Below are 16379 nucleotides of genomic sequence, written 5' to 3' on the forward strand. Positions count from 1 at the left end.
AACTAATTGGGGAGGAAATTGCGTTCCGAACAAATGAGGAAAACATGTTTTGAATGAAGTTCCGCAAGTAGGATGTGATGAATAGCTAAACACACTCACTCACACACACACACACACACACACACACACACACACACACACACACACATACGCACGCACGCACACACACGCACACACAAACACACACACGTGCGCGCGCGCACACACACTCGCGCACACACACACACACATATGCGCGCGCGCACATGCGCACATACATACACACACACACACACACACACACACACACACACAACCAAAAGCAAAAGCAAAGCACAAGAAAACGAAGCAATATGAATGAAAGGCGCCGGACTGTGTGCAGTGTGTGACAGAAGAGGTGTCCCTTAGCGAAGTTCTGTAATTCAAATTGGGCTGCGAGAGATGGTTCATCTATAAACATTGGTAGAAATTTTATCCGTGGATCATTCCTCCCTTTATGTCGCTGTCCACGCCTTCCGCCAGCCTCGTCAGCTGACACCTCTGTCTCTCTCTCTCTCTCTCTCTCTCTCCCTCCCTCTCTCATTCACTCACTCACTCTCTCCCTCCCTCCCTCTCTCTCCCTCTCTCTCTCTCTCCCTCCCTCTCTCTCTCTCACTCCCTCTTTCTCTCTCCTGCTGTGCTCTCTCTCTCTCTTACCTCTCCCTCTCCATCCCTCTCTCTCCATCCCCCTCTCTCTCTTTTACACACACACACTCGCGTGCCCACACACGCGTGTTCTTATCGCGTGAATGTGTTTGTGTGTGTGTGTGAGAGAGAGAGAGAGAGAGAGAAGTGAAAATGTTTGCTCTGCTTGACATAAAAATTGTAGCCTTAAAAATCTCATGACATCACGGACAGATACAGTCTAAACTTCACATTGTCCAATGACACTAACAGACACCACACACTGTCCTGACCGAACGTCGTGTTTCAGAAGGCTGTTGTACTTGCTGACTCAGCTCACAAGAACAAATATTTGTATGGCTTTACAATCTAGTTTTGGTTTGAAAAAAAAAATTACAGTACCAAAGGGAAGTATAAAATGTGTTTGTTTGATAACACATTTAAATTTCATTCATCTGACTTTCAGTGGTATCTTTATCCCATCGGAAGTTTCATCGCTTTCTTTCATCGTTTTTTAATTATTTTTTTTACATCTGAATTAGAATGGCATCTTTTCATTATGAATTTTACCGTTTTATTTTTTCACTTACTTTATTTATAACCTGCCTTTAGGTTTTTGTTTATCCTTTGTTTTCGTTTCATTATACATGTCATCATAAATCTCCGCATTTTGTTACTTTATGATCTCCGGGCAAGATTCGCGGAATATTCATGGTGATATCAACGTTCCTGTTCGTAGCCGTATCTTAGCTGCTTCATAATTATTCTCTGCGCCGGGAGTTGGCCCTAATATTTCGACCAGTTGTCGGAAAATGGATTTATGCCTCGTTTCCCAGAGTCGGATTTCGAAAGAACGGAAAAAAGCCAGGCCAGAGGCGCTTATTCATATCGCCTGATGGGTTTCAGCTTTTCACACGGTGACAGTTGTGCTGCACAATAAAATTAATAGATAGATAGATAAATGAATAAATAAATAGATAAATAAGCATAAATGAATAAATGATAAATGTAATAATTATCATCATTGTCATCTTCATCATCGTCGTCGCCTGAAGCATCATTTTCAGATCGATCCTGCCAGTTTTTCTTCATCTTTATCTCTCCACACGATGCGATTGTGTTTGCAAGTGCGCGCATAGACTATGTGAACTTAAGATTTTATTTGTCCATGATGTCACTAGATTTTTAAGGCCACGATTTTTATGTCAAACAGAGCAGACATTTACACATCTCTCTCTCTCTCTCTCTCTCTCTCTCTCTCTCTCTCTCTCACACACACACACACACACACACACACACACACACACACACACACACACACACACACATTCACACGATAAGAGCACACGTTCAACAATGTTCTGTTTTTATAAGGCCATAAGGACTCAGCCAAACACAACACTGGAACTCCGATTTAGAGACATGACCCACACCGGATTCAGAGACAAGAAATCTGGCTTCACCTACTAAACAGGCTCACCAAAAAAATCATGAACTTGAACAAAACGTTTAGCCTTGTGCACAGCTAAGATCACCGTTTTATATACGTAAGAATAACAGACCAAAAAAAAAATGTCAATCTTCTCAAGCATTTTTCCGTAGCGTATTACATTTCAACGATAACACTAAAACGAAAGAAAATCAAACGGAAGTTGTTTTATTGACTTTGTGATCTAGGAGCAGTTTCGCTTTGAAAACCAAAAAACATAAAACAGCATCAGACTTTGGGAATAAACAAATGAGGGGAAAAAACGTTTCTGACGGGAATAGAGCGGATTGTTAAATGCTCTCGACGGGAGGCTCGCGTTTTTTGGCTGTCAACTTGCCAGCTAGACTGCTGGGAGGCATGAACAATGGCTCTAACATTAATCCACTTTTATATTCTTCTTCAGCTTGAAGTGAAACAAAAATATTTTTAATCTCCGTTTTTGTGTGTGTGTGTTGTTGTTTTTTTTGTTTTTGTTTTTTTTGTGGGTTGGTTTTGTTCTTGTTGGGTTTTTTTGTTTTTGTTTGTTTTGTTTTTTTGTTTTAGTTCGTTTTTGTTTTGTCAGTCCTTTAAAGAAGAGGGTCAGAAATGTCACACCATTTATATCAGTTCGTGTGTATGTATATATCGTATATACATGTGTGTGTATATATATATATATATATATATATATATATATATATATGTGTGTGTGTGTGTGTCTGTGTGTGTTTGTGAGCGTGCGTGCGTGAGAGAGTTTTTTGTTTTCGCGATTTCATTTCATGCACATTTCGGCGTCCAGTATGTTTTGATAAAAAGCAACGCGCATTCCTTTCACCCTAATGTGTACACCCAATGACATAACATTTGTTAGTGACAGTACATTTCCCTGGAGTCATTCATAGTGTTTCGCTGTGAAGAACAAACAACATCATCAACAACAACACAGACACTTTAGTCCTTTAAAGAATTGAGTCAGAAATGTCACACCATGTACGCAATTCGAGTGTATATATATATATATATATATATATGTGTGTGTGTGTCTGCTTGTCTGTGTCTGCTTGTCTGTGTCTGTGTGTGTGAGCGTGCATGAGAGAGTTTTTTGTTTTCGCGATTTCATTTCATGCACATTTCGGCGTTCATTCACCCTAATGTGTACACCCAATGACATAACATTTGTCAGTGACAGTACATTTCCCTGGAGTCATTCATAGTGTTTCGCTGTAAAAAAAAACAAAAAAAAAACAGCATCATCAACAACAACACGGACAATTTAGCTAAACAGAAAGCACTTCTCGGCATGTGTTATACTCTTTGTTGTGCTTGTTTTTTTCTGATTTTTGTTGTTGTTGTTGTTATTTGCTAGCAGTTTTGAGTGTCTGTGACAAAAAAACCGACATACTCGTGCGCTTGTTCTAACCAGAATTAGATACTATATGTTTACCAAATCTTCGATCTAATTGTTGGAGGTATTTAGTTGTAATTGCGATTAATGATAATTGATTGCACTGCTGTTGTTGTTGTTGTTGTTTTTTGGGGGGAGTGGACCACACATACACACGCACACATGCACGCGCGATGACAGAGTAATAGAATAAGCAAACAAAGCTTTTTATCCTCCACCCATGGAATGGGGAAAGACTGAAAGAAACAAACCGATGAGGAAAAGAACTGGCAAACAAAACACACAAAATGACAAGTTAAAAAAGCAAGATTAAAAATACAGTATCAAATCAAAGCACCGTTGTCTTTGCAAATCATGAATAGACAACGTAAACAGAGGTACAAAAACACGCAAACATTTTTTTAGAATAACGCATATATGGAGAGAGAGAGAGAGAACTGAAATGACATTTTACTTAACAAGAGATCTTTAGAGAGAGAGGAAGAGTGTGTGTGTGTGTGGTGTCCACTCCCATGCAAAACGTTAACCATGTTCCAGACGGAAAAAAAGAAAGAAAAAAGCTTTAATCCATCTCAATAAATTTTAAGGGGAAAAATCTGAATAGGCACATTCATTTTCAATGGAAATGCAGTGTGCCGTTTGCAAATGGATTTAAATCTCAGTCACCCGATGTGAAATATTCAGCAAGGGAAAAGAGAAAAAAAAAGTGTGTGATATATGACTGCCCGTCTTCGTAACTCTCTCTCTCTCTCTCTCTCTCGCTCTCGCTCTCTCTCTCTTTCACACACACACACACACACACACACTACATAATATGTGTGTGTGCATGCACATTCTTTTCTAAGACAGAGGAGGTGGAGAAAAAGGAAAAGCCTCGGAGCAAGTAGGACTAACAGAAAAGGTGTTCGCTTTTCAAACTCTCTGCTGAAATGGTGAAGGTGTAAGAGTAGTTACTACCAGTACCCTTGAAAAACAATCAACTGCGCTCTTCTGGCTTTTTTTTCAAGTTCCGCGCGCTGCGAACTAAACTGTTATTGTAAGATAGTGTTTGTGTCTTTTTCTTAAACGAATGCGTGCCTCAGCGTTTTACAGCAAAAAATAATTCTCACATTCATTTTCTTTGTTGTACTTACCCACCCACCTCTCTCTCTCTCTCTCTCTCTCTCTCTCTCTCTCTATGTCTCTCTCCCTCTCTCCATTTCTCTCTCTCTCCTTCCCTCCCCACCCCTCCCTCCCTCTATCCATTTCTCTATCTCCCTCCCTCTCTTTCTCCCCTCTCACTCTCCCTCCCCCTCCCTCTTTCTCTCCATTTCTCTCTCTCCCTCCCTCTCTCCATTTCTCTCTCTCTCTCCCTCCCTCTCTCTCTCTCTCTCCCTCCCTCTCTCTCTCTCCATTTCTCTCTCTCTCTCTCTCCCTCCCTCTCTCTCTCCATTTCTCTCTCCCCCTCTCCCTCTCTCTCCATTTCTCTCTCTCTCTCCCTCCCTCTCTCTCCCTCCCTCTCTCTCTCCATTTCTCTCTCTCCCTCCCCCTCTGCCTCTCTCTCCATTTCTCTCTCTCTCCTCCCTCTCTCCCTCCCTCCCTCTTTCCATTTCTCTCTCTCTCTCCCTCTCTGTCTCTCTCTCCATTTTTCTCTCTCCCTACTCTCTCTCTCTCTCTCTCTCTCTCTCTCTCTCTCTCTCCCTTGTTTTGATTTCTCCCTTCTCCGCCAGTCAGAGGAAAAAAACAATTAAAAAGAAACATGGAAGGTTTGGATGTAAGTTGATACATCGCGTTGCATTGGATGATTTCTAAACTTGCATATTCGTTACATTCGGTCAAGCTTTTTTACTTCATGTGGAGCTGCTGCTTTGGAAATTCGAAGGAAATGATGGATTTGGAGTTTTAGTCGTTTTGTTTTTATTATTCGGAGAGAGGAAAAAAAAGAAGGAAAGGAAAGAATACTGCATTCAAATTATTCGAAAGAGAACGAAAGAAAAACAGAAAGGAAAAATACTGTACTGGAATTATTCGCGTGGTTTGACGTCCTCCTCAATCCACCACAAGTTGTTGTTTTTTTGTCGTTGTTGTTTTCTACTGTACCTCTCCTTCTCTGCTTCTGATGTTTCTTCTTCTTCTGCTTCCCCCCCCCCCCCCTGCCCCCCCCCCCCCCCCCCCCGCCCCTCCACCCACCCACACACTTCTCCTCTCCTCCTCCTCTTCATCTCCCACCTCGGAAGAAGGAAGCAGAAGGTAGCTGACCACGTTCTGTAGTGACTCGACGATGATTACCTTGTTGTTTTTCTTCTGTCCTTAGTTGACTGAGTAGACAAGTACGGATCAGAAGGGAAACGGTCGTGTGTTCGTGAGCTGCAGTATTGGTATGTCAGATATGAATCATACTGCATGCTTGTTTGTTTAATTAGGTGTTGACATATTTGTTCACTTTACTTACTAACCCATCTACATTTTTCACTGACTACAGTTTCTGTTTTTATTCGTTTTGTTTATTCGTTCGTTTCTTTTCTCTGTTTGTTCGTTTCTTGTACGTTTCATTGGTTGGCGTTTTATTCGTTCGCCTGTTTATTTGTTCATTGTTTCATTTATCCATGAATTGAGTCACTCATTGAATTCTTCCTTTTGTCTGTCAGTGGTAACTCGATGTAATTTGTCACCCTCGTCTCTGTACAAAGTTGTGACTTTTCCTCACGTTTTTACAGACGACTGTCACTATTCATCTTGAATATCTGCTGTCATGTTGCGTGTAATATTGTGCGTATCAACACGCAGCAGAATTACCTATGTGTGTGATTATTCGCTCCGTATCGTTCGATGAATCGTGGTTATGGTTGTGAGAATATTCATTTCCATGTTGTGTACTTTCCTGGGTATGTTTTTTTTTTCATACAGGCTTTACGTGCTTAAGTTATGTGCCATACACACGTGTTTAAATGAAGTAACTGAGTTGATACTCACAAGCACTGTTGCTATGAAACTACTATAGCTACACCTCCTGATATTACAACTGCTGTTGTTTGGCTGTTGCTGCTGCTACTCGTACTATATATCACAGCTCACCGTCTTACCCAGCACAGTATTCAGTATGATTCAGTGCGCAAACATGCACACACACACACACACACACACACACACACACACACACACACACACACACACAAGAGTCATGCATCCATCCATCATCCATACGTACATACATACATAAGGGACAGAAAGTGAGAGAGAACCAAGTGATATATCCGGTTTATAGCAGAGACTTACATAAGCAAACAGTTGGACCAACAGCAATTGAAATGCTGTGATTAGTTGGTTTCTCCACTGTAATGGGAATTCATTTGCAGTTTGGTATTTTGTGAAGGACTATAACTCAAACTAAGAGGCAAGATGACACTGACTGTTTCTGCTATAGTCTCAATTTTTTAGGGCTATTTGGCCTTTGAGAATCATCCCAGCGCCGACTATTCTAAAGCCCTCTTGGCAGAGAGAGTGGGGATTTAACTTGGGCAAGACAGTCTACACTATAGTCAAATTCTGGTCCAGATAGTGGGGACAGCAGTTCTTCTGCTGTTCTGAAGGTCATAGTCGGACACGACTGTCATACATACATACATACATACACACACACACACATACATGTACGACATAAACCGGACAAAACAACCTGTGCATGAACCAAAAAAAAACAAAAAACTGACACGTGAGGTAATTATAACGATGATACGACACATAGCGCGTGTGTTTGTATGAGTGTTGGCGCGCAATCGTTGCAAATTACCGATTCTTGCATTAATCAATGATGTTGTAGCTTCACTGTCACTCTGTTTCAGTAAGCTGTAATTGAATGGTAGCACTTACCACCTGGTCATTGAAGTCATGCTTACCTTTGTATCATAATTGAAGTGATACTTACATGTCTGTCGTGATTATTGATAATTTGATTCTCATCATCACGCGTGTAAGAATTTGACATGTTGAAGATCACATTTGTCATAAGATTACCTTGAATCATTAGTTGTACACTTGAAGTGTTCATAATTCTGTTGTGAAATGCCAAATAAAATAACAGAAAAAAATCATGTGTGATTTCCTGCATGATGTGAATGTGCCTGTGTGCGTATTGGTCTATGTACCCACAGGCATGAGTGTGTAAGCGCATGTGTTTTAGTATGTCTCGGAGTGTTTCCTCTTATTATACGTACCACCATGGTATTTGATATGTATTCTGATAATGAAAAGTGTGTGTGTGTGTGTGTGTCCTTTGAGTTCTTCACTTAAAATGGTGTTGGGTCAATATGTGTGTGTGCGGGTGAGTAAACGCTTTTCTTGCACATGCGCATACGTACAAAAAAGTTCGTCCAGTGACAAAGCTGATGAGATCCAGGGATATGCTGACAGGCACGATATGAAGAGGTTCTATGATGCCTTAAAAGAAGTCTACGGCCCCACATCCTCAGGATCATCCCCCCTCCTCAGTGCAGATGGGAATACCTTGATCACCGAGAAGGAGAACATTCTCGAACGATGGGCTGAGCACTTCAACAGTGTCTTAAATCGCCCTTCCTCCATAAATGATGAAGCCATAGACCGTCTCCCACAAGTCCCCACCAACGAAGCACTGGACGATCCGCCAACACTTCTTGAGACCCAGAAAGCAATCCGTCTGCTATCCAGTGGCAAAGCACCTGGCTCAGACTCCATACCAGCAGAGGTATACAAGGATGGAGGCACTGTGCTGACTGAGAAGCTTCATCAGCTGTACTCACTCATGTGGAAAGAAGAGACGATCCCCCAGGATTTCAAAGATGTATCTATCATTCACTTGTACAAGCGAAAGGGGAACCGGCAAGCCTGTGATAACCATCGGGGCATTTCCTTGCTCTCCATCGCAGGCAAGATACTTGCCAGGATCCTACTAAACCGCCTCACAGCACACCTTGACCAAGGTCATTTGCCTGAGAGCCAATGTGGATTCCGGAAAGAGCGCGGAACCACCGACATGGTGTTTGCTGCAAGGCAGCTGCAAGAGAAATGTCAGGAGCAAAATGCTGATCTGTTCTCCACCTCTGTCGACCTCACTAAGGCCTTTGACACCGTGAGTAGAGAGGGACTGTGGAAGATCATGGCCAAGTACGGATGCCCTCGGAAATTTATTTCCTTGGTCAGCCAATTCCATGAAGGCATGCAGGCTCGAGTCCAGGACAATGGCGAAACATCTGCTCCTTTTGCTGTCACAAATGGTGTCAAGCAAGGCTGCGTCCTGGCTCCAACGCTGCTCAGCCTCATGTTCTCTGCAATGCTTACTGATGCCTTCAGAGATGGCGATGTTGGAATCGGCCTAAAGTACCGAACAGATGGCAAGCTGTTTAACCTCAGAAGGCTTCAAGCAAAAACGAAGGTCATGACAGACATCATCAGAGACTTTTTGTTTGCTGATGACTGTGCCCTCAACGCTGGATCTGAAGCTGACATGCAACTCAGCGTCGACAAGTTTGCCACTGCCAGCAGGAACTTCGGCCTTACCATCAGCACGAGGAAAACTGAAGTTCTCCATCAGCCAGCCCCAGGGAAACCCTACGTTGAGCCCAACATCACAGTCAACGGTCAGAGACTCAGTGCGGTGGAGCGGTTCACATACCTTGGCAGCACACTGTCACGAAATGCGACCATCGACGATGAAGTGAATGTCAGGATTGCAAGAGCAAGTGCAACTTTTGGTAGACTCAGGGCAAATGTCTGGAACAGAAGAGGCATTAGTCTTGAGACCAAGCTAAAGGTCTACAGAGCAGTAGTTCTCCCCACACTACTGTACGGCTGCGAAACTTGGACAGTGTACCAACGACATGCCAAGAAGCTGAACCACTTCCACACAACATGCCTCAGGAAGCTACTGAACATCAAGTGGCAAGACAGGACCCCAGACACAGAGGTGCTCGCAAAAGCCACCCTTCCCAGCATCTTCACCATCCTGATGCAGTCGCAGCTTCGCTGGGCTGGACACGTGGCGCGCATGCCAGACCATCGGCTGCCCAAAAGGCTCTTCTATGGCGAGCTGCAACAAGGGAAGAGATCACACGGAGGTCAGAAAAAGCGCTTCAGAGATACTCTGAAAGTCTCTCTGAAAGCGTTTGATATCAACCCTGACTCCTGGGAGGAATCTGCAGTGGACCGTAACAAATGGCGCGCTGCTGTGCACAAAGGCGCCAAGTTGTGCGAGGCCAACAGGACTGCTGCAGCTGTTCAGAAGAGGCAGGCCAGAAAGTCACGGGCAAACAAGCTCCCTGACAATGATATGCCTGTCTTTGTCTGCCCCAACTGTCAGCGAACATTTCGTGCGCAGATTGGACTATTCAGCCATCTGCGCACTCACAGATAGACTCATGAGCATCCTTCCCCCCACCCCACCACCACCCTCCCCCCATCCCCCATCTGGATGACAACGATGGTCATCATCGATCTCTCGATGGACACACCACCACCACACCAACGTGATATAATCTGGTATTCGGGGAAGCCCTGACATGTCTTAATTGAACAACAAAGAAAACCATACGGATCTGTGTATCAAATTTTATCCACATTTATTTACAGAAGGCAAAGAAACCCAGAGACAATGGAGCAACCTAACAGGAACTGGTGAACACTTGTGTGTGGTCAGTTTCAACTGGTGTGGCCTGCGCGCAAAAGTTGTACCTGAAACAGAAAAAAAAGAGAACAGTAATGGTTTATTTTGTTCATTTGTTTTGCTTTCTCCTTGAATTTCCTTGCTGTCTTCTTTTCCCTCCTGTTTCTTCATGCTGGGTTCCCATTTTGAGTCCTTCTCCTCCTATCAGCGTCCTCCAGTTCGTTCCGCCTATTTTTCTTCTTCCTCCCTCTCTTCTTTCTCTTCTTCTTTCTTTCAGTCCTCCTTCTCCTCCTCCTCCTCCTCCTTCTTCTTCTTCTTCTTCTTCTTCTTCTTCTTCTTCTTCTTCTTCTTCTTCTTCTTCTTTTTCATCTTCTTCTTCTTCTTCTTATCCTCCTCCTCCTCCTCCTGCTCCTTCTTCTTCTTCTTCTTCTTTTTCTGCTTCTTCTTCTTCTTCTTCTCCTCCTGCTTCTTTCTCTTCTTCTTCTTCTTCTTCTTCTTCTTCTTCTTCTTCTTCTTCTTCTTCTCCTCCTCCTGCTTCTTTCTCTTCTTCTTCTTCTTCTTTTTCTTCTCCTCCTCCTCCTGCTCCTTCTTCTTCTTCTTCTTCTTCTTCTTCTTCTTCTTCTTCTTCTTCTCCTCCTGCTTCTTTCTCTTCTTCTTCTTCTTCTTCTCCTCCTTCTTCCTCTTCTCTTTCTTTTATTCTTTTCATCCTCAGGTCTTCTTGTGCGTCTTCCCGTTCGTTTTTTAATTTCATTACTTGTGACACACAGTTCTTTCTTTTTCTCCTTCAGATGGTCTGCTTTCATTCCTTCGTCGTCGTCTTTTTCTTTTCTTTTTTTTTATTTCTTTTTCGTCAGTATTTTCTCTCGCGTTTCTGTTTCTTCCTTCCTCATTATTTCATCTGCTTTTTCTTCCTCCTTTCAAGATCTATTGCCTTCTTTTCCTCCTCCTCTTCTTCCTCCTCCTCATCATTGTGATCAACATCATCTTCATGTTACATAATTTCCTCTCGTTCCTTGTCTCCGCTTCCTCTTCCTCCTCCTTCCTCCTCCTCCTCCTCCATCTCCTGCTGTAATTCCAATCCCTTTCACTCCTACCCAATCTTCCATTCTATTCCCGCCTCAGAGGCCTACTCCATGTCCCACGAACACTGGTTACACAAGTAATTCCACAAACAAACGACCAACGTTACGCATTATGTCTGGTTCTGGCTGTTGGCCACCTCAGTCGGGTTTGTTTTGTTGTTGTTGTTGTTGTTTTCTGCCCCAGCAAACGCTTCTAACAAAACAAAGAAGTGTGGTGTGTGTGTGTGTGTGTGTGTGTGTGTGTGTGGTGTGTGTGTGTGTGTGTGTGTGTGTGGTGTGTGTGTGTGTGTGTGGTGTGTGTGTGGTGTGTGTGTGTGTGTGTGTGTGTGTGTGTGTGAGAGAGAGTGAGAGAGACCGAAACCTGAGTGAATGGCACTGGAAACGAATCATGAGCGCGTTAAGGCAGCTCTCGGGAGACTCTACCCACATGGGCGGCCTTTGGCACAAATGACTCAGTTTGTAGAGTCCTAAGAGTTCAGTCTCTGACTGAAGAAAGCTGCCATATAAGATTATATATCAATCAATCAAGTATAATTACAGTGATCATAGAAGCAATAATAATACGTACCTCCCATCCATAAAAGATTCTATATCAATCGATCGAAAAATAATAACGATGACCATAGTAATAATAATACGTACGTCCTATCCACAAGATTTTATATCAATAAATCAAAAAATAATAACAATGATAATAATAGTAATAATGATATGTGCTATCCATATGTCAATAAAAAAAAAGAAACAATGATAAAAATAGTAATAATAGTACGTACGTCCTGTCCATATAAGATTCTGTATCAGTAAATATATATATATAAGATGTAATGATATTATGTACTTCCTATCCATAAAAGATTCTACATCAAATTAAAAAAAATGAATAGTAATAATGATACGTGCGTCCTATCCATATAATATTCCATGTCAATCAATAAAATAATATTAACAATGATAATATTAGTAATAAGAATACGTACATCCTATTCATACAAGATTCTATATCAATCAATCAAAAAATGATAACATTGATAATAGTAATAATGATACGTACGTCCTATGATTCTCCCAGATTCCATATCAATCAATCAAAACAATAATACTAATAATAATACATAAACCCTATGATTCTCTCAGATTCTATATTAGTCAATCAAAACACAAATAACAATAATACTGATAATACGTACGCCCTGCGATTCTCTCAGATTCTATATTAGTCAATCAGAACTCAAATAACAATAAAGACTAATAATACGCACGCCCTATGATTCTCTCAGATCCTATATCAATCAAAGCAAAAATAATACGAGTAACAAGAAGAATACGTACATCCTATGATTCTCTCAGATTCTATATCGATCAATCAAAACAAAACAAATAATGACAATAATAATAATAATAATATGTACATCCTGTGATTCTCTCAGATTCTACGTCAATTAACCAGAGCAAAAATAACAACAATAATAATGATAAGAATCCACTGACATACCATCACAAACGCTGAAGACAAGTACGGCAAGAAAATGTCCATCATATAGACGTCAGACAGATACAAGGAGACCTTTGTAATAGAAATAACGCTTCTGGGTTGTTATTTTAAAAAATGATAACAATCAAAATAATAATAATAATGATAAGAATAACCGTGATGATAGTAATACGTACGTCCTGTGGTTCTCTCCATTGGCCACCTCGATCCTGTCCACGGCCAGTTTGGGATGACGCAGACCCAGGATGTTCCAGGAGCCCACGTCGAGCAGACTGGAATCCAGGTGCCAGCGGAAGGACACGTTCTCCACGGGGCCCAGGTCACCCGGGGTGGTCATCAGGTAGGTGTACGTGTGGCCGGGCTGGAGGTGCACGCTGTCGCTGTGGACAGAGGGAAAGCGGGAGGAGTGAGAGTGAGATTTCTTCTTCTTCTTCTTCTTCTTCTTCGTCGTCGTCGTCGTCGTCTTCTTTTTCTTCTTCTTCTTCTTCTTCTTCTTATGCCATGATGAATGAAAAATTGAATGTATGTGTATGTGTGAACAGTAAGTGCGTGTGTGTGTTTGTGTGTGTTTGAGTGTGTGGGCGTGAATGTGTACGTATGTCTTTGTTGCTTGTTTTATAATTTTGTGTGTGTGTGTGTGTGTGTGTGTGTGTGTGTGTGTAAGTACCTATGTACATGTAATGTACCAATTGTTCCAGTTTTTCATCGCTTTGTTACCTTTAATAGACTATTCAAGTTCCTATTCTTATTCGTCGTTCTTATTATTTTATTTTATTTCAGTTTATTTCTTTATTTTTATGTTTTGTGTCGTTCGTTCTTTATTTTTTATGTCGTTAAATGGGCAGAATTGTAAAAAGGCCTTTACTGTGCCTAATTCTTTACCCATTAAAGATTCAATCAATCAATCAATCAATCTTCTTCTTCTTCTTCTTCTTCTTCTTCTTCTTCTTCTTCTTCTTCTTCTTCTTCTTCTTCTTCTTCTTCTTCCTCCTCCTCCTCCTCCTCCTCCTTCGTGGGCTGCAGCTCCCACGTTCATTCGTATGCATACGAGTAGGCTTTTACGTGCATGACCGTTTTTATTTTTACACCCCGCCATGTAGACAGCCATACTCCGTTTTCGGGTGTGAGAGTGAGATGTAAATCCGGTGTAGCTGCGTGTTTGTATCACCCCTTGGTTTTTACCCCCGGGTCAGATCTTGCCTGTCCAGATTAACGCCGGGGTCTACATAAACCAGCCTGGAATGATCCTGTGGGATAGACCTTCGACTCCTTCGTAATTGATATTGGGTGTCAGTTTCGGTTCCCCTTTCTCAAGGAGAGGTCACTGCGTTCGGAAAAATCCGCATACGCTACACCACATCGGGGGAGGGAGTTCATTGAAAGCTATGTTGGAATGACCACAAGGTGTAACTTGGGACTAGTCAAAATGAATACAGACTGTCAAAGCTCAGAATGACCTGTGGGTAAAATCAAGCGAGGGGTAGTTTGAGGCTCGTGGTTTGATCGCGTGCTACTCCTGCTGTTAAAGGAAAGAGAGAAGAGAGAGTCTAAAAATATTTCAGGTGGTGGTGGTGTTTCTTGTGTGTGTGTGTGTGTTTGTTTGTTTGTTTGTTTTTTGTTGTTGTTGTTGTTTACATGATGCACTTCCTATCCTACTCTGTATATTTTTTTAATCAACATCTGTGTCCACCTCCACCCTGCACGTGTGTATGGAGGTGGGGGGAGGGGGTATGTGCGTTTTTTTGTTTTTTTTTGCAGGGGGGTCGGGGGGGGGGGAGGGTCTTTTGTTTTGTGTCTGACGAACGTGTCTGTGTGTGTTCTGTTATCGCTCTGTGAATATCCCCACGTTCTCATCGTTGTCGTGATTATCATTAGTAGTAGCTGGACTTATAGATCGGATCGATTAGTGTTGAAAGTTCATGCTGCTGGTGACTGAGAGAGGAAAGAGTGAGACAAAATGCTGAAGTGCTTCGGTTTGGGAATGACGACTGGTTCAGTCAGTGTTTACATCAAGGAGAGAAGAGACTGATTACAGAGCTCATGTGCGCGCGCGAGAGAGAGAGAGAGGGGGGGGGGAGGAGAGAGAGGGGTGAGGGAGGGAGGGAGAGAGAGATGGGGGGGGGGTGAAAACATGCCTGTTTAAAGAAACTGTGTAGAGATGAAAGAGGGGCGTGGTTGTGTTGAACGTGTTTTATTTCGAGATGGGGGTAAAAGAGAGAAACTGTTGAGAAGCAGAAGAGGGGGGGGGGAGAGAAGAGGAGCTTGACACAGAGAGAAGTGGGTCTGATTAACTCTCTCCATACGAACGGCGAAAGAGACGACGTTAACAGCGTTTCACCCCAATTACCACCATCAAAATATTGCAAGCCGAAGGCTCTTATACTGAAGACGTGAATGTTGACAAATAATACCACAGTTCTGACGACGGAAACTAAAGGTTGGGTCATTCAAACACCCACCTGGACATCCGAGGGGTCTGTGTAGAGGAGAAGAGAGGACTGGCCGTACTGAGAGAGTTAAAGTACTTCGTTGAAAAGCGAGAGAGGGAGTAAGCGGGACGGGGGAAGGATGGGGGGTACACAGCGAAAATTCATCCTGATTGAAGGGCTTCTGTTGAGGACAGGACAGAACACAGATGAGTGGTTGATTAATAAAGCGTTCCATAAAGAACAGGATGAGACAAAGCGAAAATGAGTTCTGATGAAAGTGATATTGTTGACGACATAAGAAAAGGAGAAATGTGAGTCTGATGACAGTGTGTTGTCTTAACGACAGAAGAGAAAGAAAATGACAGGTGAGAAAGGAATGGTTTGATCACAGTGCTTCTCTTGCGGAGGCGGAAGGTAAAGAAATATCTGGAAAGGCGGGGACTTCTTCCGCTGTGTGCAGTGAGAAGGAAGAGACAACACGGAGATTCGGACAAGCAGATTATATATATATGTGTGTGTGTGTGTGTGTGTGTGTGTGTGTGTGTGTGTGTGTGTGTGTGTGTGTGTGTGTGAAAGCGAGAGAGAGAGAAGGGAATCTCAAACTGAACAGTAATCCTATCAAACAAAAAAGAGGAAAAGATAAGTTGGAGGGGCCTACAGCTTTTGTTGGAACAAGAAGAAAAGGGAAAGTACGATTCAATCAAAATGTTGCCGATAAGAGAACAGAGGCTGTCGTGAATAGTTGGGGGAGATGGCACTCACATGAGGCTCAGTGTCCCTCTGATAAAAGAATAAAGATTCTGCCCCAAGTTCTTTCTTTAAGGAAAAAAATATCAAAATTCAGCAACGAGAGAGAGACAGAGAGACCCGATTAAATTGTTGCGGTTGAGTAAAGAAGAGACAAAAGAGAAATTCAATCATCAAAGCATATTACGTCATGCTCGGATAGAATAGAGATTCTGTCAGTGTGGGAATAAGGGGGTGAAAGAAACTATTTCACTCAAGAGCTGCTCCTTACTGACAAGATAGGCAGAAAAGAAAAATCCGAAAGCTCTGCTGTCGCTGATGGAAAATGATCTTTGTTAAAAAGTTCTACCGGTCGAGGGAAAAACGGATGAAAAGGTTATTTGAACGATGTCATGAAAGAAAAAAATCGACAAAAATTGACAACGAAAAAAGTGGAAAAGCTTGATTCCAGCAAAGTGAACAAGAGCTTTTAGCTTTTTTCCCCAGTGAAACCTG

General features: G+C 42.3%; 1 protein-coding gene across 1 annotated transcript in view; it reads right to left on the reverse strand.

Annotated features, from left to right (window-relative positions):
* Window positions 1-10071: 10071 nt before the first annotated feature.
* LOC143280237 (pancreatic triacylglycerol lipase-like) overlaps window positions 10072-16379 on the reverse strand; it is a 27548-nt gene continuing 21240 nt past the window's right edge. The window contains exons 10-11 of the mRNA XM_076584870.1: window positions 12885-13088; window positions 10072-10199 (exon numbers count right to left, since the gene is read on the reverse strand). Coding sequence (XP_076440985.1) covers window positions 10130-10199; window positions 12885-13088 — 274 coding nt within the window. The 3' untranslated portion in view covers window positions 10072-10129. The remainder of the gene's footprint in view (window positions 10200-12884; window positions 13089-16379) is intronic.

This window comes from Babylonia areolata, chromosome 3 (assembly GCF_041734735.1).
Source record: "Babylonia areolata isolate BAREFJ2019XMU chromosome 3, ASM4173473v1, whole genome shotgun sequence".
NCBI lineage: Eukaryota > Metazoa > Mollusca > Gastropoda > Neogastropoda > Buccinidae > Babylonia > Babylonia areolata.